This window comes from Acomys minous (assembly GCF_964271855.1).
Source record: "Acomys minous genome assembly, chromosome: 6".
Taxonomy (NCBI): domain Eukaryota; kingdom Metazoa; phylum Chordata; class Mammalia; order Rodentia; family Muridae; genus Acomys; species Acomys minous.
The window spans coordinates 26,934,454-26,958,937 of NC_140487.1; the positions used below are offsets into that span (position 1 = coordinate 26,934,454).

A 24,484-nucleotide genomic window follows, 5' to 3' on the forward strand; every position below is an offset into this window, starting at 1 on the left:
TATGAAGTTTCTATAAGATGATTAAGGCCAACAGTTTTTATTTTACAACTATGCACTATTGGTATGCAATAAAAATTGTGCTATATTGGATGGTAGTCTATTCCAGAATAAAGAAGGTATCTAAGTAATGTTTATCTGTAAACATACAGATTTTGGAAATTCTTGTCACTTAGCTGCTTTTGTTCTGGCCCGTGGTCAGAAGATGTTTCCATACCTATTGGTTACCTGCCCTGCTAATGTAATACTCCTCATACAGCTTAACCAAACACATTTTTGTTTGTTTGTTTGTTTTGTTTGTTTGTTTTTCAAGACAGGTTCTCTCTGTGTAGCCTTGGCTGTCCTGGACTCACTTTGTAGACCAGGCTGGCCTCGAACTCAGCAATTCACCAGCCTCTGCCTCCCAAGTGCTGGGATTAAAGGCCTGCGCTACCACACCCAGCCCAAACACATTCTTATCAGAGGGCATCTGCTATTCATGGAAGTTGCACAATAACTTTCATTTATAGCTTACTTTTGGCAGTAATAAAAAGATGTGCTTTGTGTTACTTTTGTTGTTATATTTTGCTTTATTTTTTCAGTGCTGAGGATCAAACCCAAGACTTGGGATGTTAGGCAACCACTCCTGATTATTGCTTTTATAACTTAACTGGGATTTTTGAAGGTATTTTCTATTCAACTTTATTACATATACACATATGCATTATATACATATATGCACACATGCTTTTTTAAAATTATGCTTTAACAGATTTTTTTTTTCCAACTAGTTAGAAGTATGGAACCCGAAACCGAGGGGCCACCACCAACAGTCCAAGTGACTCCTCTTCAGCAAATGATTGCCTCTTGTACGGGAGCTGTATTGACATCACTTATGGGTAAAGTTACACTACCAGTACTGATTATATAACTTTGAATATTCTACTAAAGTTTATTATCTGTGAAGTAATGATTCTGCTTTTGAGGGCTGAGTGTATGGGACGTATGTATGTGTACATATCTGTTATTTGTGCACATGTGCATGTAGCAGCTAGAAGTCAATGTCACCGTCTTCTGTTGCTCTGTTTTGTGTGCCTGTGTGTGTATGGGTGTACATGCGCATGCTTGTATGTCTGTATGCAAGTGTGTGTGGAGGGCAGAGTTCAATGCTGGATGTCTGCAGTCCTTCTCCACTTGGGGCTCCCAATGAACTCAGAGCTGACTGATCAGCCAGCAAGCCCCACAGATCCTCTTGTCTTCGCTTTCCTGTGCTGGGATTTCACTCCAGTACCCCTGGCCCAGTGCTTAACATGCATGCTGGGATTCTGACTGGTCTTCGTGCTCGTGTGGCCTGCACTTGACTGAGACGTCTCTCAAGCCCTGAGACTAAAGATAGGCATATGATAGGCAGGCTTCTAGTATTTCATCAGGACGGTGTGAAAGGAATAGAAAATGAAGAGAATTGAATTCTGCCTGTGCTTGTTCACTCACAGGTCACTGCCACACTTGGGGACAGTACCTAGTTTTCTAAAGTTTATCTTTTCATTGAAAATAAGAGGTCTCAGCCCAGCATGGTGGCGCATGCCTTTAATCCCAGCACTCGGGAGGCAGAGGCAGGTGGATCACTGTGAGTTCAAGGCCAGCCTGGTCTACAATAGTGACTCTAGGACAACCAGGGCTACACAGAGAAACTCTGTCTCAAAGAAAGAAAGGAAGAAAGAAAGAGAAAAGAAAAGAAGAGGTCTTCCCTAGATGTGCTGCCACACACCTTTAATCCCAGGACTTGGGAAGCAAAGGCAGGTGGATCTTTGTAGGGTAGCCTGGTATACATATGAGCTCCAGGACAACCTGGGCTATGTAATAGACTCTCAAAAAACAATAAACAAATAAATAAATAAATTTAAAAATAAGAATTCTTGGAAGTCTCTATCAATATTATTAAACTTTTACAATTCTTTTAAGCCTTTTAAAATAGGAAAGGAATAAAATAGTTGCATATAGAATAACATAGTTTTGGGTAACTTAAGAGTTTCCCAGGTTTCTGTGGATTACCTTTTTTTGTGTTTTGTACAGTGAATTTCTTATAGACATAGCCCAATTATTAACATTGAATAATTTAAGTTGACTAGGTTATTTATTAAAGTAACAAGTGATTAGAACATAAACCAATTGCTTTGTGGTATATCTTTAGGTTGACTTGAATTCTACTTGAGTTCTTAGAGGCCTTACAAATTATCTGATGAGACTTTCTTGTTCCCTGATGAGGAATATTCTTCTTTCTGTTTTGTTTTGTTTTCCAAACACAGAGTGTCTCTGTGTAGCCTTGGCTGTCCTGGAACACATTCTGTAGACCAATCTGGCCTTAAATTCAGAGAGTCACCTGCTTCTGCCTCATAAGTGCTAGGATTAAAGGCATGTACCACTGCACCCAGCTAAAAATAGTTTCTTTGAAATAACAATTTGATTTTTTTTTCTTTTCATTAAATAGAGTATGGAAATGAAAATAAGATGCAAATTTTCTTTGTTGTTCCAAAATGGATGGTATAACCTAATGCTGGAGATGATTTATGGCTGAAATACCCCAAATTTCATTTCCTACAGGCTATGATACAGATATGTTGATCAGATTGGGAAAACTAACACTGGCTGATTTTTTAGTGAATTTTTTAGTTAATAGGAAGTTTTCCTCAAATCTTTAGACTTTTAGAACTTTCATAGATTGCTTTAAAGAACATATTTTCTAAAATTGTAGTGCCTTAGTTGTAACACTAGTAGAATTGTAGTTGTAGATAGAAACAGCTTGTACCTGGGAGACGTGACTGGCAGTCTGTCTTCAGTAGCTGAGGACAGAAATGCAGAGGACCATATTAGGGGCAGGAGAACACCTCACTGGTGGGACACATGTTCAGTGCTGTACAGCTTACCCATTCCATAGGAATGAGGGAAAGTGAGAATTGATGTACAGTTTTCTAAATGAGATCATATTTTAATTAAAACTTATATATTCATAGTGACACCCCTGGATGTTGTTAAAATTCGCCTCCAAGCGCAGAGCAACCCATTCCCTAAAGGTATGTGTAGTAGATGCCCTGACAGTATGGTTAGACTTTTAAAATTATTACTGTGCTAATTTTTGTTTGGAAAATATTTATATGTATGGTATCTATCCCTATTTATTTGTCTTATATACATGCATCCATACAATCTATCGCTCTTTATTTGTCATGCGTGCATACTTGTGTACATCTACCAATCTGTCTTTTAACATTTTAATTGACCTTTTTATTGAAGTAGAGAATGACTACTTATTTGATTATTCAGATAAGAATAGCCCTTTTCTGTCTTTCATTTGAAAAGAACAGGCTTCTAAGAGATCACAACAAAATAAAATGTAATAAGATAAAACAAAACCCATCACATCAAATATGGACAAGGCAAACCAACAGGAGGAAGAGAGCCCCGGGAGAAGACAGAAGAATTAGAGACCCAGTCATCCCCATAATCAGGAGTCCCAGCAACACCCTAAGCTGTAAGCTGTAATGCTCACACAGAGGACCTGGTACACAGCTGAGCAGGTTCTGTGCACGCTGTTTCCTCTCTTGCGGCACATCTAGATGACTTCCAATTTCTGGCTGTTATAAATAGAGCAGCAACGAACATGGTTGAGCAGGTGTCTCTGTGGTAGGATGAAGTGTCCTAAATTTGGGTATGTGCCAAAGAGTCGTATAGCTGGATCTCGAGGTGTTTGTATCTGTCCCCATCTTAGCTGAGGAACCGCCCCACTGATTCCCATGGCGCCTGTATAAATTTGTGCTTCCACCAGCAGTGAATGAAAGTTCCTGCTGGAGGTTGGTCTGATGCATTTTGATGCTAATTACTGCTTCCTGTCTCTCCCCACCTGTACTTTGCCTAAGAGCCTAACCTATTTGACCAATAAAAGGCCATCACACCTGGGCAGGGCAAATGGGATAGGCGTGGCTAAGTTTTCAGGGCTGAGGGAGAAAGAGGGAATCTTGGGAGGAAGGAGAGACTGGAGGAGAAGAGGAAGGAGTCGTCCTTCATGGGTGAAGTGGAGGAGAAGCACATGGCTGGCATGGAGGGAGACTGGGCTCAGATGATGATAATTAGCAAGTATTTGGGATTATAGATGGGAGGTAGCTTGATAGAAATTATTAGAAACAGATGGCATGGGATTGGGGCAGGCTAGCGGGTTAGAAAATACTACCGTAATAGTAATTATAGGCCTAAGCCTTACTGGTAATTTAACAGCAACATGTTCCCCTTACTCCACATCCTCAGCACCATGAGCTACCACTTGCTTTATTGATTTTAACTATGCTGACAGGTATAAGATGAAATCTCAAAAGTAGTTTTGATTTGCATTTCCTTGATGACTGAGGATAATGAAATTTCTTTGATGTTTTAATGGCATTGTTGATGTTCTTGATTTCAGCCCTGAGTTTGATTAGTTTTGGGTATGATTTTTTTTCTTTTTGTTCTAGAGCTTTCAGGCATGCTGTTATTAGTATGAGAGCTCCCTTTCTCTCTCTCTCTCTCTCTCTTTTTTTAGCTTAGGTACCTAGTGCTATGAACTTGCCTCTTAGAACCACCTTCATTGTGTCCTATAAGTTTGGATATATTGTGTACTCATTTCATTCAGTTATAGAAAGTCTTTAATTTCTGTCTGGACCCATTTTTCATTCAGTAATGAGTTGCTCATTTTCCATAAATTTGTAGGCCTTCTGCTGTTTCTGCTGTTGATGTCCAGCTTTAATCTGTGGTGATCAGATAGGATGTCGGGTTTCAGTGTTCCTCTATCTGTTGAGACTTGCTTTGTTATGGGGTGTGTATGTCTACCTGTATTTTCCCTCTTTTAATTTGATGCTCTGGGATTATTTATTCCTTGTGGGTTTTTTATTTTATTTTTTGTTTATTTATTTATTTATTTTGGTGTGGCTAACCTCTTTATTTGGGTTTTCTTTCTAGCACCTTCTCTAGGGCTGGATTTGTAGATAGATATTGAGTGTCGTATTTCTCCATCTAATGTGACTGAAAGTTTTGCTGAGTATAACAGTGTGGCATCTGTGGTCTCTTACAGTCCATAGAGCGTCTGGTCAGGTCCTTCTGGTTTTTAGCGTCTCTGTTGAGAAGTGTTGTTTTAATAGGCCTTTTTTTTAATATATATGTTGCTTCGTCTTTTTCCTTTGGAGCTTTTAATGTTTTTTCTTTGTTCTGTATGTTTAGCATTCCAGATAAGTCCTCTGAGCATTGGGCCTGGAATAGCAGAATAAATGGGGAGGAAGACTGGAGGAAAAGACCTTGACCAGCTAGCTGCAGGGGCAGAGAAGAAGGGGAGGCTGCCGCAGGTGGAATGCTATTGGACTTGGAGGAGGTGGGGTAGAGCTGCAGTTAGCCTACCTTCTCCACTGGGTTGATGGCCTGTGGGAATGCCTGTTGGAGTTGGGGGCTGGGATAAAAGCAATGAGTAGGGGAGGGTGTTTTGGAGGAGAAGATCTGTGTGATCCGCTGGAAATGGAAGCCAGGTCCTTGAAAGGATGCCTCAGTAGCTGGTCTGCCACAGAGCTGGGGATGAGTCTGGTGGACTGAATAGCTCTGCAGTTAGCCTGCCTGTTTCTCTGTTATTTTATAATGCAGGATTGTTCACTTTAACTCTATATAAAATTTGATAAAAGTAATTCTATGTTGTGTCAGGTGGACAAGAACATCAATGCTGTAATCAACCTTTGAAACTGTATAAAGGTATAGGAAGTATATCAAACACAAATAGCAAGAGTGGGCCAAGCTGTAATGAATTGCTTTATTTGAATCCTCTGTGTTCTGAGAAATTGCTCAGTGGGTAAATTGCTTTCCTAGCATGTACGGAGCTCTGGGTTCTATTCTCAGCATGAGTACAGAGGAGAAAAAGTGAAAGAATAATAAAGATTTTAAAAAGAGCTTTTTCTTATATAGAAGTAAGGTAAAATAAGCAGTCATTTCAGATAAGTATAAATAAATTGTAAAAAGAGACTGAAAGGTTACTCTTGCGCACTAATGAAAGTTGTGGAAGCAGAGGAAATGCTTGTACATTATGACACACAGAGTTGTCAGCAGCTGCTAATCCACTGGGGCAAGTTGTGGTCAATTAGGTGGAGCTGACAGCTGGCTCAACAGAGCAGAAAAAACAGACAAAAGGACAAGCCTGGCACTACTTACAATTGTTCTGCTTATTTTGACATGGAATTCCCTTGTGTTCAAGAGTTGACATGGAAATATGTTTTCCTATCTTCTATCACTCATCCCTTATAACCTAAAACATACTTCTGTGCGCATCATTTGTTTGACACCATGGTTCTGAAAATATAAAACCCACTAATTCATGTTGTCACTTTTTTCACAGTGGAGTTTAGAAGCCAGTACTGACTTACCTTAAGCAAATTGAACTAATTATGTGTGTTCCATCCCAGAATTTCTCTTTCCATGTCTCTCTAGTTTCACTGTACTTGCAATTAGTCTGTAAAAATAATGTAATTATATGAAATAACTTCTGGTTTTTGGACTCTTTTCTTTTAGGAAAGTGCTTTGTATACAGCAATGGACTCATGGATCATATGTGTATCTGTGAAGATGGCAGCAAGAAAGCATGGTATAAGAAGCCAGGCAATTTCCAGGGAACATTGGTAAAGAGATGCTTTTATTTGGGACCTTTTTATGTTTTCTGTTCTTATATTTATTTTATATATGACTATAGTTATAAGGGAATTAAGAGTCTATCATACTAAGTCATGGTAAATACAAGTATTTCTTTCCTTTATAATTTGTTAACTTTCATTTGTTTATTCTGTTTATATAGGAAAAAGAAGTAGCTTTTTCAAATTTTTAAACGGTTCTTGAGAATTGAAGATCTCGTGTATTAAAAAACCGTACAAACCGACTCATGTGTTTGTCCCCCTGTCCTTGATAGTACTCATATTAATGCACTTGTAAAGAGAACACTATGGGAATTTTTCTTGTTTCCTTTGAAGAACAATACCCATTTTCTTTGTGCTCTCATCTTTTCTGTAACCCCTGGCAACTTCTACTCTGTTCTTAAATTAAAAAATTTTGTCATGTGAAAAATGCTACATAAATGGAATCATGGCATATGCTACCTCTGGGGGTTGGAGTTTTCCCTTTGCATAATAGTGTGGAGATTTATCCAGGCTGTTGTATGAGTCTATTATTTACTTTTGGTTTATTGCTCAAAAGTTTAGTGTGGGTGTGGACACATTCAGGATTGTTGACAGTTTTCAGTTATTGTGATAAAAGCTGCTACAGACATTCATATTTTTTGGGGGTAAGCAGTAGGTAAGATAAAGTTATTCTTTAATATTTCTAAGATTTTTAGAGGAATCATATTACACTCCTATTCCTGCTTAGAGTGAAATGACATCTTTACTATGCTGGGTCTTGCAGTGCTTTTTGTTTTGTTTTGTTTTTTAAGTAGCATCAGTTTTTGTAGCCCTGACTGGCCTAGAACTTGATGTGTGGATGGCCAAGCTGGTCTCAAACCCATAGAGATCTGCTATCCTCTGCTTCCCAAGTGCTGGGATTGAAGTCGTGTGCCAGCATGCCCGGCTTCCAGCACTTTTTAAGCCTACTCGTAACACTATAACTGAAACATTTCTTCTTATAGATAGGTTTGTAATTCACTGTCAGCTTTTGTCATTTAATTTGTAGACAAATTATATTTATGCAGTTATAGATATAAAGGCTTAAATTTGCCTTTTCCTATTCTTTTTTATTTTTGCTTTTCTATTTGTTATTTTTCTTTCATTCCTTTGTGTCACATGTTCCATCATTCCATTTTTATCTGTCATGCTTTTGTGTTTGTATTTCTTAGCTGAAGTAGTCTAACTTTTTTTAAACTTCAATAACATTGATAAATGTTAATTCATTGTTTTTACTCTGTATCTAATGTTGGCTGATTTGAAACCTTTGTCAGGGAACTCGGACATCTTAGCTCAATTTCAGTGTTTATTATTGTCTATCTTGATTTATATCATTTTATATTGTTTATATCATTTATATTGTTTACATCATTTATTATAAGACCATCCTAATTCCTAGAATGATGGATAGACTAAATCCTAGGCATTTTGAGTATTGTTATTAAACCCCACATTTCAGTTAAATATTTTGTTTAAACCAAAAGACGGAGGAGGAGGAGAAGGAGGAGGAGGGGAAGGGAATGTCACATCAGAGCTTTAGAAGTCTAGGTTCTCCACTCATATCCGTTGGTTGCAAATTTGAGGAAAGACTTTACTGTTGGGCAGGGCAGGAGTGGGAGTTTTGGTTCTCTCCACTGGCTCCGAGCTGGACTGGCCCCATTACTGTCAGATGACGGCAAAGTCTCTCTCTGCTATTCCTCTTCTGACACGACCGTAGTATAATAGGCAGAAATATTATCTGTGGGGTGGACGTTTCATCTCACTGATCTTCTGTAGCACCAAGTTACAGTGCTTCATTGCAGCCTAACAGTGGGAAATCTAGAAACCTCCTTGGCTTTTGCTGGTGTGGATCTGAGCAGTGGTTGGCTGGAGTACAGTGAATGTATCATGAAAGTTACCTCTCCTCCCAAGCTGCTCCTTTCCTGCTTGTGAGTGGCTTCTGTTCTTAACACAGTATTTTAAGGTGCACCAGTGTCATGATTTATGTCCATATATTTTTAGTCCTATATATTATATATATATATATTTTTTTTTTTTTTTGGTTTTTCGAGACAAGGTCTCTCTGTGTAGCCTTGGCTGTCCTGGACTCACTTTGTAGACCAGGCTGGCCTCGAACTCACAGCGATCCACCTGCCTCTGCCTCCCGAGTGCTGGGATTATAGGCATGCGCCACCATGCCCGGCTTATATTATATAATTTTATGAATATACTTTGTTTTATTTCTCTATTTATTAGTTGATGGACATTTAGGTTATTTCCACTTTGGAAAGTGAATGATGCAACTATGAACATTTAAATTTTTATGTGAACATGTATTTTGATATCTCTTGCATTTATATCCAGAATTGAATTTTTGGGTTATATGGCATTAGTTTGAGAAACTGCCAAACTGTTTTTCAAAGTGAGTATACCATTTTCTTTTCCCATAAGCAGTATATGAGGCTTCCAATTTCTCCAGTCCTCACTAGGACCTATTTTCTGTTTCTTTCCTCCTTCCTTCCCATTCTTTTTTCTTCCTTCTTTTCTTCATTCCAAGGAGGAGGTTTCCATATGTTGTTGCCTTGGCTGGCCTTCGATTTTAATCTTCTTGGCTGAGCCCCACAGGTAGCTGGGGTTATAGGCATGCACACCTGCAATTAGTGTGTCTTTATTTTAATCTGCCTAGTATGTTCAAAGTGGTCCTGTTTTTTACCTCCACAATGATTAATGATGTTGAACATATTTTTCATGGTGAAATTTCTATTCTATTGTTTGTCATTTTTAAAAAGTATTTATTATTAGGTTGTAAGAGTTTGTTTTTCGTTTCTGATTGCTTTTGACTCCTCTCCAGATACTACGGACAGTGGTCTTTAAATGACACTTTCTCAGATTTCATACTTAGAAGAGTTTCTCTGATCAGTATTGTACTTCTTTTTTATAGTAATTTTATAAGAATTTTTTATTTTATGTATATGTGTCTGTGTGAGTCTATGCCCACAGGTGGCTAGAAAAGGACATCAGATCCTCTGGAGCTGTACTTAGAGGCAGTTGTAAGCCACTTAAAATGTGTATTAGGATCTGAACTCAGGTCCTGTAGAATAACAACCGTTAACTGCTGAGCTATCCCTCCAACCACTCAAATGCTTATTAGATAGAAACCAAGTATAACAAGTTAAAAAAACAAAACAAAAAGCCAAAACAAGTAATGGAGACTTCAGTCTATAGAAATACTGTCTGGAAACATTCCATGTTATGTATGTGAAATTGTCTCTCGTTTTTTAAGAATGGGTATTCATAAATCCAATAAATTAATGTTTAAAATATTCAAATTACCAGTTAGTTATTATAAGTTTTTATCAGCTTTAATATATATTTTGTTTACCTTTCTTGTTTTTATTTTAGGATGCTTTTTTAAAAATTCTTCGAAATGAGGGCATTAAATCCCTGTGGAGTGGCCTCCCTCCTACTCTGTAAGTTGAATTTTACTGTGTTTCCTATTATGTATGGTTGTGATCATGGTGGAACAAAGTCTTGCATTTTAATGTTAGAACTCTTTAGTTTCCCAAAGTATTGTCGTATGAGTTTCACAATTGTACATTTGATGTTCTAGAAGGACTCTGGTCCATTATGATTAGAGCATACCAAGAATAATTGGTAAGGGGAAACCCATCAGAAGGCGACTTACCACTTCCTAAGATTCCTTTCCTGGCACAGCACAGGATGTACTTACTCTGCCAACAAGTAGCTGCGGTGTGAAGTGTTTCTGCCTTGGAAAACTCGCCTGAGTTTCAAAATGTACAGTTTTTATTGCTTGTTGGCTGCATGGAACATTCTGCCTTTGTAATTGAAAAAAAAATCATATCCCAGAAAGAAAATAGTAACTGTATGTCACAAGTCAACGCCATTTGCATAATAAGTCTAGACAAATTGTCTGAGAGCCTCTGACAGAGCTAAAGCACTGTCCTCAGGAACATTCCAGTGGCTTAAGGTTAGCATACAGATAGGCTGTCATGAACGTGTTACAGGAAATGTAAGCAGCCAAGCCCACTGTCTGCATAGTTTTTTGTTTGGAAATAAATAATTTGGTGGTTTTCTTTTTTTTTTGTACTAAAACTAAGGTATGTTGAATGTTTATATATCCAATTCTAGATCTCTACTAAGTACAAATTTGTAAATGAATGATATTCAAAAAAATGAATGTAAAAACTCCTGTAGCTGTTTTGGCTCGTCCGCTTCACGTCCTCTTGACTTTCCTGTGCGGGGTTACTCAGTCTTGAGGCATATTTGAGGCACATATTTTAGTGCCTTAGACGATAATGTTAGTGACAGCTCTGGCTTCAGCCCTATTTCTAAATTCTTAACATGGAACACAAGCATTCCAAGCTATGGGCTGTCACTGTGACAGTTATAATACACCATAAACATAAAATGATTTCTTATTACATATGACGTGCTGGTACCTGGAATTTTTATTTCAGTTTAATTAATAATTCCCTGTGATATTTTCACTTTAACTGTCATCAGAGTTCCCTTATAATTAATGTTTGTAATCCTGATGGTGTAATTGTAACTTATGTCTACTTACGAGCAGCTGTGATATATGAGCTGTGGTTTAAAACTGTTTTACATTTGTTCTTGAGCTTTTAAGAAAATTGAGGTTGGAAAGATAGCTCAAATGGTGGTAGAGTGCTTTTCATGGAAACCTGAGGATCCCTGATGTGAACCCCAGCACCCACTTTACAATGTCAGGTACATCGGTGAGTGCCTCTAATCAGGGACAGGAATGACTCTGCTGCTTGCTGGCCGGGCAATTTAATCATCAGTGAGAGACCCTATCTCAAAAAAAATAAGGTGGAAAGCAACTGAACAAGACACCCACCTCTGGCCCTGCCTCTTTGTGCATGCTTTTGTGCAAACCTACACATGTACACGCAGGGTATACACACACACACAGAGTCCTCTGATGGGGTAATTATAATTTTTAGTTGATCCCATACAAAAACTTGTAGTATTTGAACTTAACACTATAGTTGAGGCGTCTTGATAATTCTGAACATATTTTGTATGTATTTCTAACAGCGTGATGGCAATTCCTGCCACAGTTATTTATTTTACCTGCTATGAACAATTAAGTGCTTTTCTGAGAGCTAAATTAGGAGAAAATGAAACCCGAATACCAATAGTTGCTGGGATTGTCGCCAGATGTAAGTAATGAGCTTGTTTTTATTTAGATTTCTACTGAGAACATCTAAGCTCTGCTATTTACAGAAAATCTGTGTAATGTACAGAAAACTGGTGTGATTGATGCCTTTACTCCAGGAGTGATGCAGTAAGTAGGTGATTGCCGTCAGAAGGTGACAGGACTAGCTCGTTTTCATTGAATCTGACACAGCTGTTAAGAAGTGATGTCAGAATGAATCTTATCTTCTTTCCAATATATCTGAACGCATGCATGCCTCAGGCTAAAGCTTTACTCACATTTCTTTTAAACTCTGGGATTCAGAGCTTAGTCGGAAGGTAGGTTGCCTCTGCGCTGGACGTTCTCCGTTAAGTAGGTTTATGCTGGGCTCGGTAGCGCATGATAAGCCCAGCACCTGGAAGACAGAGGCGGTGATCTCGGAAGGCCTGGTTCTGTGCAGAGAGTTCTGTGCCAGCCAGGGCTACATAGTGAGACCCTCCATCAAAAGCCAAAGAGGAGGAGAAGGAGTTGTTTATTTGCAGGCACTGACTGGGGTTTTAAATTTTTCTCTGGTTGACTTGAGCATTTCCAGTATTAACCTTGAAGAGTTGAAACCAAGAGAAAGGCATATATTTGTTTTGACACAATTATGAGGAAAAAAAAATCTGTTGACTCATTAGCTATTCTATTTTACTCTTTGCAGACATAATGAAAGTGAGGGTAACATGTGAGATGTTAGTGTAGAAAGGGAGGATGCTGGGGGCAGGAGGGGCAGGAGGAAAGGAGGAAAGGAGGGGCAGGAGGAAAGGAGGAAAGGCTCCGTCCGGAGATGGGGGAGGGGACAGAAATCAACCAAAACAAAGTCTGTATGTAGATGTTACAAGGAGACCTGTAGCTAATTAAATTTTTTAAAAATACAAAACATAGACTTAAACTGCAGTAAAGCTACTGTGATGAAAGGTGACTTTCCCAAGGTAAGGCACACTCATCACACTCCTGGTGTGCCTGACCCCTGCAATTTCTCCAAATTATGCAGGAAACTTGAGTGTATAATTAGTGTGTGTTGGGGGGGGGTTGAAATAATGAAACAAAGTTTTTCTCCCATCAGCTGTGATTTGGCTGTTTGTGTTCTGTTTCTGTCAGTTGGTGCAGTAACAGTGATAAGTCCATTAGAATTGATCAGAACTAAGATACAGTCGAAGAAGTTTTCATACAAGGAGCTGCGTCGGTTTGTGAGCGTGAAAGTGTCTGAAGATGGTTGGATTTCCCTTTGGAAGGGCTGGGCTCCTACTATTCTTAGAGACGTGCCTTTCTCAGGTGGGATTTGTCTTATTAGTAGCTACTCATTCTCGGTGGCTGATTCTTAAGTCATTTATTAATTTTACTAGGTTTTAAATGCTTTATAGTTAGAGTAATTTTTTTTTCTGCGCTGACCACAGATTTGTAGTTCATTATTCAGATTTCAGATCTTCACAAGCTTTTATTGATTGAACAGTTTCTAATTCAGGTCTTTATGTTTTTTCTTGTGTTTAGTTGCTGCTAAGCATTCATTAGTGTGTATTCATACTCAGATAATATAAACTACCCCAATATTATACTAAATAAATCATAATCAATAAAAGCAAGTAAAATACAAATTAAAATGTACTTAAGACCATCTTTAAATGAACTGAACTCTACTTTTTTAGTAATTAAAAATAAAAATTTCCCATTAAGTAAATATTCTGTAAAAGACTACTATAGGTGGGTGTGGTAGTGCTTGCCTGTAATCCCAAGCACTTCAGGGGCAGAGGCAGGCAGATCACTATAAGCTGGAGGCCAGCATAGTCTACAAAGCGAGTCCAGGACAGCCAAGGTGACACAGAGAAACCTTGCTGGAAAAACCACAAACATAAATAAATAAATAAATAAATAAATGACTACTATAAATCAAATAGGTGATTGTGTTCAGTCATACTATAGAAACATAATCATAGGCTCCTATGCCACCTGACTTTTAAAATACATTTTGTTAAATTAAAAAGAAACAGATTTGCTGGGCGTGGTGGCACATGCCTTTAATCCCAGCACTCAGGAGGCAGAGGCAAGGCAGATCACTGTGAGTTCGAGGACAGCCTGGTCTACAAAGAGAGTCCAGGACAGCCAAGGCTACACAGAGAAACCCTGTCTCAGAAACAAAACAAAACAAAACAAAACAAACAAAAAAATGAAAGAAAGAAAAGAAAAAGAAAACAAACAAATAGAAACACAGGTTTTTTTTACAAAATGAACTCCTGTGACTTGCCGTGTTGCCATATGGGCTTGGATCTGTGATGTGTTAGGTCGTGAAGCCGTTGATGTACCAGTGCACTGCTGCCCAACACCCTAACCCCAGTGGTAACCTCCATACTAGCTTTTTGAAAATGTTCATGAAAGTATAAGAGTTGGTTCTCTCCTTCTACCCTGTGGGCTCTGGATTTAACACCCAGGTTTCCAGACAAAGCAGCAAGTTCCTCAACCCACTGAGCCATCATTTTATCATCTTATTTGATTATAGAATGTTTTCCAATGTGTTACACTTAAAAATTTATTGTCTAGTTTTGATCTTGAAAACCATCTTCCTTCTACTCAAAAATTTTACAGTTTGGTAGGTAACTATTTTCTTTCCTTTTACTCTTGCGCATTGTCTTAGTGTTTTTTGTTGCTGTGAAGAGACACCATGAACACAGCAACTCTAGTAACAGAAAACACTTCCCCGGGGCTGGCTTACTGTTTCAGAGGGTTAGTCTCTTCTTAGCATGGCAAGAAGCAAGGCAAGCACATGGTGCTGGAGAAGGAGCTGAGATTCTGCATCGCAATCTGCAGACAGCAAGGAGACTATCACATTGGCCAGACCTGAACATAAAAGACCTCAAAGCCCAGCCGCGGTGACACACTTCCTCCTAACAGTGCCACTCTCTGTAGGCCACGCATTCACACAGCGTCTATGTGAACCGTTCCTATTCAAACCACTCCATATATGTCTAAAGTAGTACTGCTATGAAAAAACTGTATACTGTTTCTTAGTGAACCTATCAACAGTTTTCCCATGTTGGACTCTCTGATCCATCTAAGTATCTTAAGTATATTTTTAGTTTTGCTGGTTAAAAGTGGGCTTTTGTTTTGTTTGTTTTTTTGAGACAAGGTCCCTCTATGTAGCCCTAACTGGACTGGAACTTGATATATCGACCAAACTGGCCTCAAATGTCTGCCTGCCCCTGCCCTTCAAGTGTTAGAATTAAAAGTGACCTTTTTTTTTTTTTTTAAAGTCTTATAACCAGGTGTTGGCACACTTCCTCCTGTCTGTTAGAGCAACTCTTGAGAGACTGAGACCTGAGGACCACCATGAGATTGAGGCCAGGGTAGACTACACAGTATGAAAAAAACAAAAAAACAAACAAACAAACAAAATCCCTGAAAAACAAGACTGAAGAGATAGCTCAACACTGAAGAGCCCTTGCCTTGCCACGTTTGCTCTTCTTGAAGGCCTGGGTTGTTTCCCAGAGCCCCCATGGCAGCTCACAACCATCCTAACTCCACTTCCAGACCCGACACCCTCTTCTGACCGCTGTTGGCACCAGGCACGCAGACATATAAGCAGGCACATACAGTAAAGGGTTCTAAAATGGCAGAAGGAACAAAACCAGGACCAGGGCGATGGCTCAGTAGTGCTTGCTGTCAAAACGCATGACCTGAGATCAGTCTCCAGGATCCACAGAGTAGGAGAGACCCAATTCCTGTGAGGTGTTTTCAGACTTCCACGTGTTGACACACCTACAATGTGGTAAACAATTGTAGTAAATTTTCTTCTAAGTGATTATATGGATGTATACGTGTATTATCAAGTATGACATTTTCTGCTGCCTTATACTTTCATGAGCTGTTCTTTGTCAAGGTCCCTAAATTGTGTTTATATAGTCATTTAAAGTGTCTCACTCTGATTTGCATTTCAGTGATTACTCACAAAGGTTGGCATTATTTCATTGGCCATTTGTTTAGAGATAATTGGTTTGGGGATATGACCTAACATATAGGTCATTGTCAACATCATTGAGTTACTTTAGTTGGTAAAGAGATTTTCACTTATGGATGAATTTTGTCTTACTAGTTAATTTGTATCACATTAATATGCCAATAATACTGTCCAAATCACTAGTACATTGTACAAAGAAAATCTTGAGTTTGCTTTTTTCTTCTTTTCTAAGAATGACACATATGTGTTAAAAATATGTTCAGGTACCTATTTAAATTTTTTTCATAAATGTTACGTATTTTAGTCTTTTTATATATTTTATAGATAAACTTAACTTTCTAGGCTTTTGTAGCATTTGTTAGTTTGTGGGTGTTGGGGAGTGTACCAGGGACATAGTATGTGCTAGGTCGGTGGTGTCCCCTTGCTGGTTCTTTTGAAGCCTGTATTTTTATAACATGTTTTGTAAAATGTATGGACAGTATAACTGCAATTGAGTTTTGCCTATTATCTGATGTCTAGCCACCTTTAAAAAATGAATAAACTCTAATTAGCCTAAATATTTTTTGAGCTTCTTTATAGATAATGTATATTAGGACTTCAATGCTTTAATTTTTATCTATGCTAAACTTTTTCCCTCCTATGTATTAGTAGTCGCTTTTAGCACAAATCTTTTATCAGAAACACTGTTTCATCTCTATATTTCCAAGAAATTTGACTTTGTTTTGGATGGAAGTGTGATTTTATCAAATGTTTCTATCATAAGTAGGCACTCTCTGTTTTTATTAATACAGTATGTAACATGAATCATATTAAATACCCTTCTATTTCTGGAATACTTACTCTAGCCACAGCGTGGCCTCCTATGGCCCTCTGTTTCAGTGTGCTTTGTCTTTGTCTTGGTTCTTGTCAGTAGATCTCCCTTTACCTGTCCTTCTCCTACTTGCCCTGTCAGGTGTTTTATTTATATTCTAGCTATATTGATGTAAAAGTTGCAGTTTTCTTAAGAGACTGTTAAAATATTTCTTAGAATTTCAGTCTCCTCTTCTAATAACCCCTCGTTTTAAACATAAAGGACAGTGTATCAAAGGTAGAGTTCCTATTTTACTTTGATTTTAATGTCATAGCTTTTTTTTCTATAAAGTCTATGGGTTTTTTTTTTCTTTCTAAATTTGTGCTCATTTCGTTCTCTGTTTTATAGCAATGTACTGGTATAACTATGAAATTTTAAAGAAGTGGTTGTGTGAGAAGTCTGGTTTATATGAACCGACATTTATGATCAACTTTACTTCAGGGGCATTGTCTGGTTCTGTAAGTTTTGTTTTGTTTTATTTTGTTTTCTGTTGTTGTTGTTGTTAATATTCCAGAAAATTGCTAATTAGTATTAAAACAGAACAGGATCTTACCTAGCATTTCATGTATATTGAAAGCACACTTTTCAGGAAATAAATTATTGTAAAACTATATTTTTATTCTGCACACATTGGTGTTGAATTAGATAATTGCAGCGTCATCATGATTGTGTGTGACGAAGCACTTTTTTCTTCCAGAGCACATTAGTTCAGTAAATGCTGGTAGATATGGTTACCTAGGAGTCATGGACTTTATCTAATATGTACCATCAGATCTGACAGACACTGATTTGGTTCTTTGGAAACATTTTGGCTATTCAGAAATTTCTAAAGGAATTTTAAGAGCCATTGAAACCAGAACACAAGAACCACAAAGGACCGTTTTAGAGTAAGAGGAAGCTCATCCTTCCTTACCCTCCAACGGGTGCAGATTCATCTCCTTACATCTTGGGCCAGAAAGAGTTTCCTTAGATCCACATACTTCCAGAATTAATGTGTCAGCCCTCAGTGCCTGAGAGGTGGGAGCAGGATCCACCTCTTGGTTCGGGGCCAGATTGAACTGACTACATGATGGCATCCTTTGTCTTCAAAACAAAACAAGTAAGAGGTGGGAAGCTGCAGAAAAGTTAGAATAACGTGTCAGAAACCTGTAATAAAATGTAGGTGCAGAAATTAGAAAAACAACAGTCAGATCTACTGTCGGTCAGTTTAGCAAGCAGGTAATAAGCACAGAGGTAAAAATAATTAGCATTGAATAATATGCACCAGCCATGTAGCAATGGGATGGTTTCCAGTTTAATGTTGCTACTTAACATAGAAAACATTATTTTTAATTTAGGGATTATTGGTAGCATTAACAATTTTCACTTAAAGATTTGTCTGTGCAGTGGAAAAGCACATGAATGTGATGATGCCACAAACAGAACTGTTTTAACTGTTACTTAGAACATATGATAGCAGCCTCTGTTCTCTACATGCTGATTATGGAGATAAGAAAATGACAATGTGTTTCATAGTATCTGCAATCTTTGCAACTGATTGCAAGAGCAATGCATTGTTAAGATGAATAAAACGTGAGTTTAAGAGGCATTTTATGAATGTATTATTCAAATGTGAGCTAGGAAACAGAAATATATGGATATTATGAGAACATTCTTTTCTTTCTTTCTTTCTTTCTTTCTTTCTTTTTTTCTTTTTTTGTTTTTGTTTTTTTGAGACTGGGTTTCTCTGTGTAGCCTTGGCTATCCTGGACTCGCTCTGTAGACCAGGCTGGCCTTCAACTCACAGTGATCCACCTGCCTCTGCCTCCCAGAGTGGTGGGATTACAGGCGTGCGCCACCACGCCTGGCTTAGAACATTCTTAAAGGAATTTAATTATCTTTTTAGATCTCACTTAAGGCAGGATGGAAAAAGCTGTTAAATTATTTTACTAAGAGAAGAGCTTAGAAAATGTGATTTTTGAACCATTGCAACTATACACACACACACACACACACACACACACACACACACACACACACATATTAAAAGCCATTAAAATGTGTATAGAAACAAACTTCGAAGTACATTTTCATTAACTTGTAAATTTAATTTTTATATTTATTTGAAAAATGTTTGCTGGAAATTTTTATATGCTAAGTACATACTGGAGAATTTCTACTTTACAATATATTTACAAAGCTGAGTGTAGAGGCTCATGCCAGTAATCCTAGCACTTGGCAGTCCAGGCTGGAGTGTCAGGACTTCAAGGTAGTCCTTGGCTACACAGTTGAATTGAAGGCAAGACTGAGGTGTGTGAGACCTCCCCCTGCCCTCTTGGGCACATGCGCGCATACACGCACGTACGCACGCACGCATGCACGCAAGCACGCACGCACGCACATGAGAATCAGAAGTTGTGAACACTGGTTTGAAAGCCACAGATGCCATTGGCAGTCATGTGGTCTCAGGAAAGAAAACAGGTGCTTTTCTGAGGCAGTTTACTTTGTAGCGTTTTTGTTTGTTTGTTTTTATGAATACTTGATATGTAAGATGCTTTCATTATTAAAACCTTTATATCTAGTTTATTTTAAATTTCAGTGTGATTTTTGTCATTACCCATATTAAATAATGTGCTAATAAGCTTTAGAAATATTTTTACAAGATTAAGCATCTAAATTTACTTTTTGATAGTTTGCAGCTGTTGCAACTTTACCATTTGATGTGGTGAAAACACAGAAACAGACACAACTTTGGACATGTGAAAGTAGTAAACGTGAGTTTGTCTTAAAGCATTCTAAGTTGCCATTGTTTGTTTGTCTTGTGTGATTTTGTTAAGAATACATAAAATCAGGAAATGCTCTTGTTTCTCTTAGATCTTATTTCACTTTAATGAAATTGATAAGGACGTACTGTTAGAATGCAATGCCTAGAAAACTACTAAGAAAGTTTTAATTGTTCTTTGTTTGTGTTTTGGAGGTTTGTTTTTTGGGTGGTTGGTTTTTGAAACAGGATTTCTCTGTGTAGCCCTGGCTGTCCTGGAACTCACTATATAGACCAGGCTGGCCTCAAACTGACAAAGATCCACCTGCCTCTGCCTCCTGAGTGCTGGGATTAAGGACGTGCGCTTCCACCACCCACCAATTTTGGGAATCTTAAAGCTTGTTTTTGTGCTGTTCTTTTAAGTCTCTTAACTGCTGTGAAGAAGAAAAACAAAAACAAACAACTACTGTATCATGAAAAGCTAAGTTGTTATAATTTTTCTCATAGTTTGTTTCCAAATCTATTTCAAGTTTATATTTATTCACTATGTAAGCACTCTTTGAAATAAACCAATGAAATTGTAATGGACAAATCAGGGCTGGAGAGATGGCTCAGAGGTTAAGAGCACCGCCTGTTCTTCCAAAGGTCCTCAGTTCAATTCCCAGCAACAACATGGTGGCTCAAAACCATCTAGAATGTGATCTGATGCCCTCTTCTGGCCTGCAGGTGTACATGTACTCTATACATAAGAATAAATAAATAAATCTTAAAAAAAATAAAAAGCTAAAAATACAGAACAAAAATGGCCATGTAGAGCTGCATAGTAGACTTTGTCCAAAAAGATGGCAGGGAACCACTGAGGAACTTTTTCTCATGAAGTTAATGTTTAGCTTCCTTATTCTTACTCTTTTCCCTACCTGTTTCTTCACCTTTCTTTTTAAACCTTCTCTAGAGAGAAACTACTTCTCCCAGCCTCCTGCCACGCACTCCACGGTTTATTCTCCCAGCCTCCTGCCGCGCACACCACGGTTTATTTTGGTCTTAGTCTAGCAGGGCTGCCTGTAACCCCCGTGTTTGCGCAGGAGCAGCAGCATGAGTTGAGGGTCCTAGCGTATGAGTAGCTGAGATCCTTCGAAGAGCAAGGGAGAGAAGGAAAAAAAAAAAAAAAGAAGCACCATGCTATAACAAGCCTGATTATTTTTGCATAAAGTTGGCTTTATAGTGTTAAAGAAAAGTTTATAGAGAACCTCTGTAAATTAATCTGAATGGCTTTATGTTTGACTTATTAAATACCAAGTTTCCTCTAATATGTTGGCCACTAACAAAGCCTGGGTGGTAATCATAGTTTTATCCTGTCAGTTTGTGCACAGTTATCTATAGGCTTTATATTTGGGTGTAGTGGCATCCCCTTTCAGCAAAGTTTTTAAACATTCCCCCCTTACTTGAGTAGAAATAACTGAGATGATACTGCTGCTTATACCTGTCACTTGAAGGAACCAGTACAGATCTAATTAGAAAGGCTGCGAATGAAGCAGAGCATGATTAGGGAGGGAGGATGACCTGTCTGCAGGATCATTCTTAGGGGAGAAAGTATTTTTCTTCTGATAAACTTTGGATAATAAAATAGAAATGAAAATTAGATATATTAGGTGGGTTTTCTAAATCTCCATTATTCATTGTTAAAGACTTTTGACATCAAAGAAAGTTTGAACAGTAAAGTCCTGATTTTTAAGCAACCCTCCTTGTTTGCTTACAGGTGCATGCATGTGTGCATGTAGCGCTGCCTTCTTTTTAAGGAAGCCAAGCATTAAAAAGTGAACTTGGATCTTGGGGCTCACATGTGTACCCCAGCACTCAGGAAGCTGAGGCAGGAAGAGTGTGAGCTTGAGGCTAACCTTCGCTAGAGAGCAGATAGTAGGTCAGGCTAGGCTATAAAGTCAGACCGTATTTGAGCATAATGAAACAAAAAGGATTGAAAATAACTCCTAGATAAACAAATCTTTTCTTATTATAGTGAAATAATACATTACCAAAGGTAATAAGCACCATTATTTAATATGATCCTGTGAGGGTTTGAATAGACTGGTCTCTATAGATGCATATATTTGAATGTTTGGTCCCAGTTAGTGGAACCATTTGGGAAGGATTAAGAGGCGTGGCCTGTGAGCAGAGGTACTTCACTGGGGGTGGGCTTTGAGATTTAAAAAGCCTAGGCCAGGCCCAGTGTTAGCTCTCAGCTACTGCTCCAGCGCCATGCCTGTTGTGATGGTCATGGACTGTGTCTCCAAAACTATAAGCCAGCCCCCAATTGAGTACTTTTTTTTTTTTTAAACAAGAGGTGTCTTGGTCATGGTGTCCCTTCACAGCAATACAACAGTAGCTAGGACAGCTCTGTAGTACAAATTATTGACTTGAGTTTTATGATGATTTTTTTTCCCTTTGCCATTTATAGTTCCTGTGCCTTTGCATATGTCAACCTGGGCTATAATGAAGAACATTGTTGCTGAAAATGGATTTTCTGGGTTGTTTACAGGTAAAGATCCTCGCTTAACCATCGTTGGACATAATTCTTAGTTTTAAATCTCCTTATACAATTAACTTCTTGGAAAAACTGATGGGTTACATTTTATATTGTTATAATAAGGTTTTTGTTTGTTTGCTTTGTTTTTCGAGACATAGTTTCTCTGGGTAGCCCTGGCTGTCCTGGTATATTATTATAAGTTAAAGTAAATGTTGTTACAAGGAAAAACTTGAAGTTGGCATTGAGCAGTTTGATCTAATCTTTGCTGCCTATTTATGATATAGAATTTGATATTGCAATTTATTTAATTTGGTGGTTTTGAAGCCAAATGCTACATTTTAAAAAATTAGGTAAAAAAATTTTTTTTCTTCTTTTCTTTTCAGGTCTGATTCCTCGTTTAGTTAAAATTGCCCCTGCTTGTGCCATTATGATCAGCACATATGAATTTGGAAAGGCTTTTTTCCAGAAACAAAATGTTGAAAGGCAGTAATGCTCGTGATGGACTTTGACTTGAGATAACAACCAGATCTGTGTGCGAGACGGGTCTTTCCAACATTACCCTCTAACAGGCTGCATTACCTGTCTTCACTATAGTTTCAATGAGTAATAATTCCTAATCTACCTCTAAATCACAATCCTACTTTTAATTTTTTTCAGATTTTTAAAAACATGATACAGAAACTGCAATCATTTAGCAGTTCTCTTGCAAAAGTTACTCCTTAGCAGATAAAGAAAGGTCCTGAGCGCACGCAGCGTTGCCTGTTTCAGAGCGAGATACCGCTGTGAGTGTGGGTGCCCCGCACATGCTGATTGTATACTGAGTGATACAGTCTAGAGAATTAAGTCTTACGCACATTGACTTCACACACGTTAGCGTTTGGGTAGAGTGTGGAAGGAGTTGTCACGGGGCACCGGTTGGTGAACTTCCTCAGGTGCGTTGAGTGCCCTCGCTCCTATAATTGCTCTAAGGCCTCGTAAAGCTTAGAATTTCACTGTAGCCACTTTATCTGTGTACACCAAAATATAACCATTTACATGGTGTAAATGATTGATATTTTTAGTGATTCACGACCTTTAACTAATGTTCCTGGGCTGGGCATGGTGGCACACGCCTTTAATCCTAGCACTTGGAGGCAGAGTCAGGTGGACTGCTGCAAGTTCAAGGCCAGCCTGGTCTACAAAGTGAGTCTAGGACAGCCAAGGCTACACAGAGAAACCTTGTCTCAGACAAACCAAAACAAAAAACAAACAGAGAAACAAAAAAACCAAACTAATGTTTCTGTTGTGGGTATATTTTCACTGGTGATAGTAAATGTATATTCACTCAGATTTGACTCTGCAGTAGAAAAACATGCTGTACTTAGAGTAGTGAAAACACACAGCTTGGGCATAGGCATGGCCTCTCCTTTTTAACTAGCTTATCTTCCAAGTGTCAGTGTTTGTTTGTAGCGTTCTTTAGGTCAGTTCTGCAACTTTTTCTAATAAAATCAATATTCCCTAATCTAAAAAGACCAAAATATTAAATGCTCCAAAGTTTCAACTCTTCTATGTGATGCTTGCTCCAGTGGAAAACCCACACCTCCCTTCCCTCAAGTGACAGCATACAGAATGCAGGCACATCGAAACATAAATTGCCTTCAGGATGTTTGTATGAAATGTACACAAAACACATGGATATATTTATCACCTTAGGTAGGAATGAGGTTTTTAAAAAATTACATTTATTTATTTTCTGTGTTTGTCTATATGTATGAATGTCAGTGGGAATGTTCAGGATTTAGTTCTCACCTTCCACCATGTAGGTCTTGGGATTTGAACCCAGGAGGCCAGGCTTAGCAGCACGTGCCTTTACCCACTGAGCCAGGAGTGAGATTTTAAAGTATGGTTGGAATGTAGCTCAGGGGTAGAACACTTGTCTTTGGAATATGAGACTTAAGTTTGATCTCCAGCACAGATGATAGATAAACAGATAAATAAAGAAGTAATGGCAATGCAAGAAATACTATTCTGTTTTCCTTATCTTGGTAAAGCAAAAAGCACTTTATTACATTCTGTGTGTATCCTATGAAATACCCCTCCCTGCCCCAACAGCATAATGTATTCTGGTGACAATGATCTCTAGTGTTGGTAGGAGAACAAATGCATCATAGTAGAAAGTGTTTGTATGTTTCATCAAAATAAATGATACAGAGGTTATTGTACCGTGGTATTTTACATTATAATCCTGTGTTGATTTACATTAAAATTGTAATATGTCCATATATGTATTTGTGATGTTCTCTTTTTCATTAAAATATTTGTGCTTGCTTAAAAGTACCATTGTTCTCTGCAATAGTTTTCATATATAATCACTATATAATGTTATGAAATACATACATGAAAGTTTATTATTAAAATTAATTTTACCATAGTTTTGTTATATTTCTTCGTATTGTTAGAAAAAAGCAGGGAACTGAACACAGAAACATATTTAAAATAGTGTTACCTGTTAATATGCAGAAAGTCCCCCCATATTCAATATTGCACTTGCAAAAAATTATT

General features: G+C 38.0%; 1 protein-coding gene across 2 annotated transcripts in view; it reads left to right on the plus strand.

Annotated features, from left to right (window-relative positions):
* Positions 1–24,259, plus strand: part of SLC25A40 (solute carrier family 25 member 40) — a 28,233-nt gene extending 3,974 nt beyond the window's left edge. Inside the window, exons 2-12 of one of the 2 annotated variants that reach the window (XM_084785455.1) lie at positions 579–661; positions 768–875; positions 2,988–3,047; positions 6,547–6,653; positions 10,065–10,132; positions 11,742–11,866; positions 12,985–13,158; positions 17,031–17,140; positions 19,354–19,435; positions 21,875–21,955; positions 22,327–24,259. In XM_084785455.1, the coding sequence (XP_084641581.1) occupies positions 776–875; positions 2,988–3,047; positions 6,547–6,653; positions 10,065–10,132; positions 11,742–11,866; positions 12,985–13,158; positions 17,031–17,140; positions 19,354–19,435; positions 21,875–21,955; positions 22,327–22,433 (1,014 nt within the window). In that variant the 5' untranslated portion in view covers positions 579–661; positions 768–775 and the 3' untranslated portion in view covers positions 22,434–24,259. The remainder of the gene's footprint in view (positions 1–578; positions 662–767; positions 876–2,987; positions 3,048–6,546; positions 6,654–10,064; positions 10,133–11,741; positions 11,867–12,984; positions 13,159–17,030; positions 17,141–19,353; positions 19,436–21,874; positions 21,956–22,326) is intronic. The other variant, XM_084785456.1, reaches the window with a different exon arrangement.
* Positions 24,260–24,484: the final 225 nt, after the last annotated feature.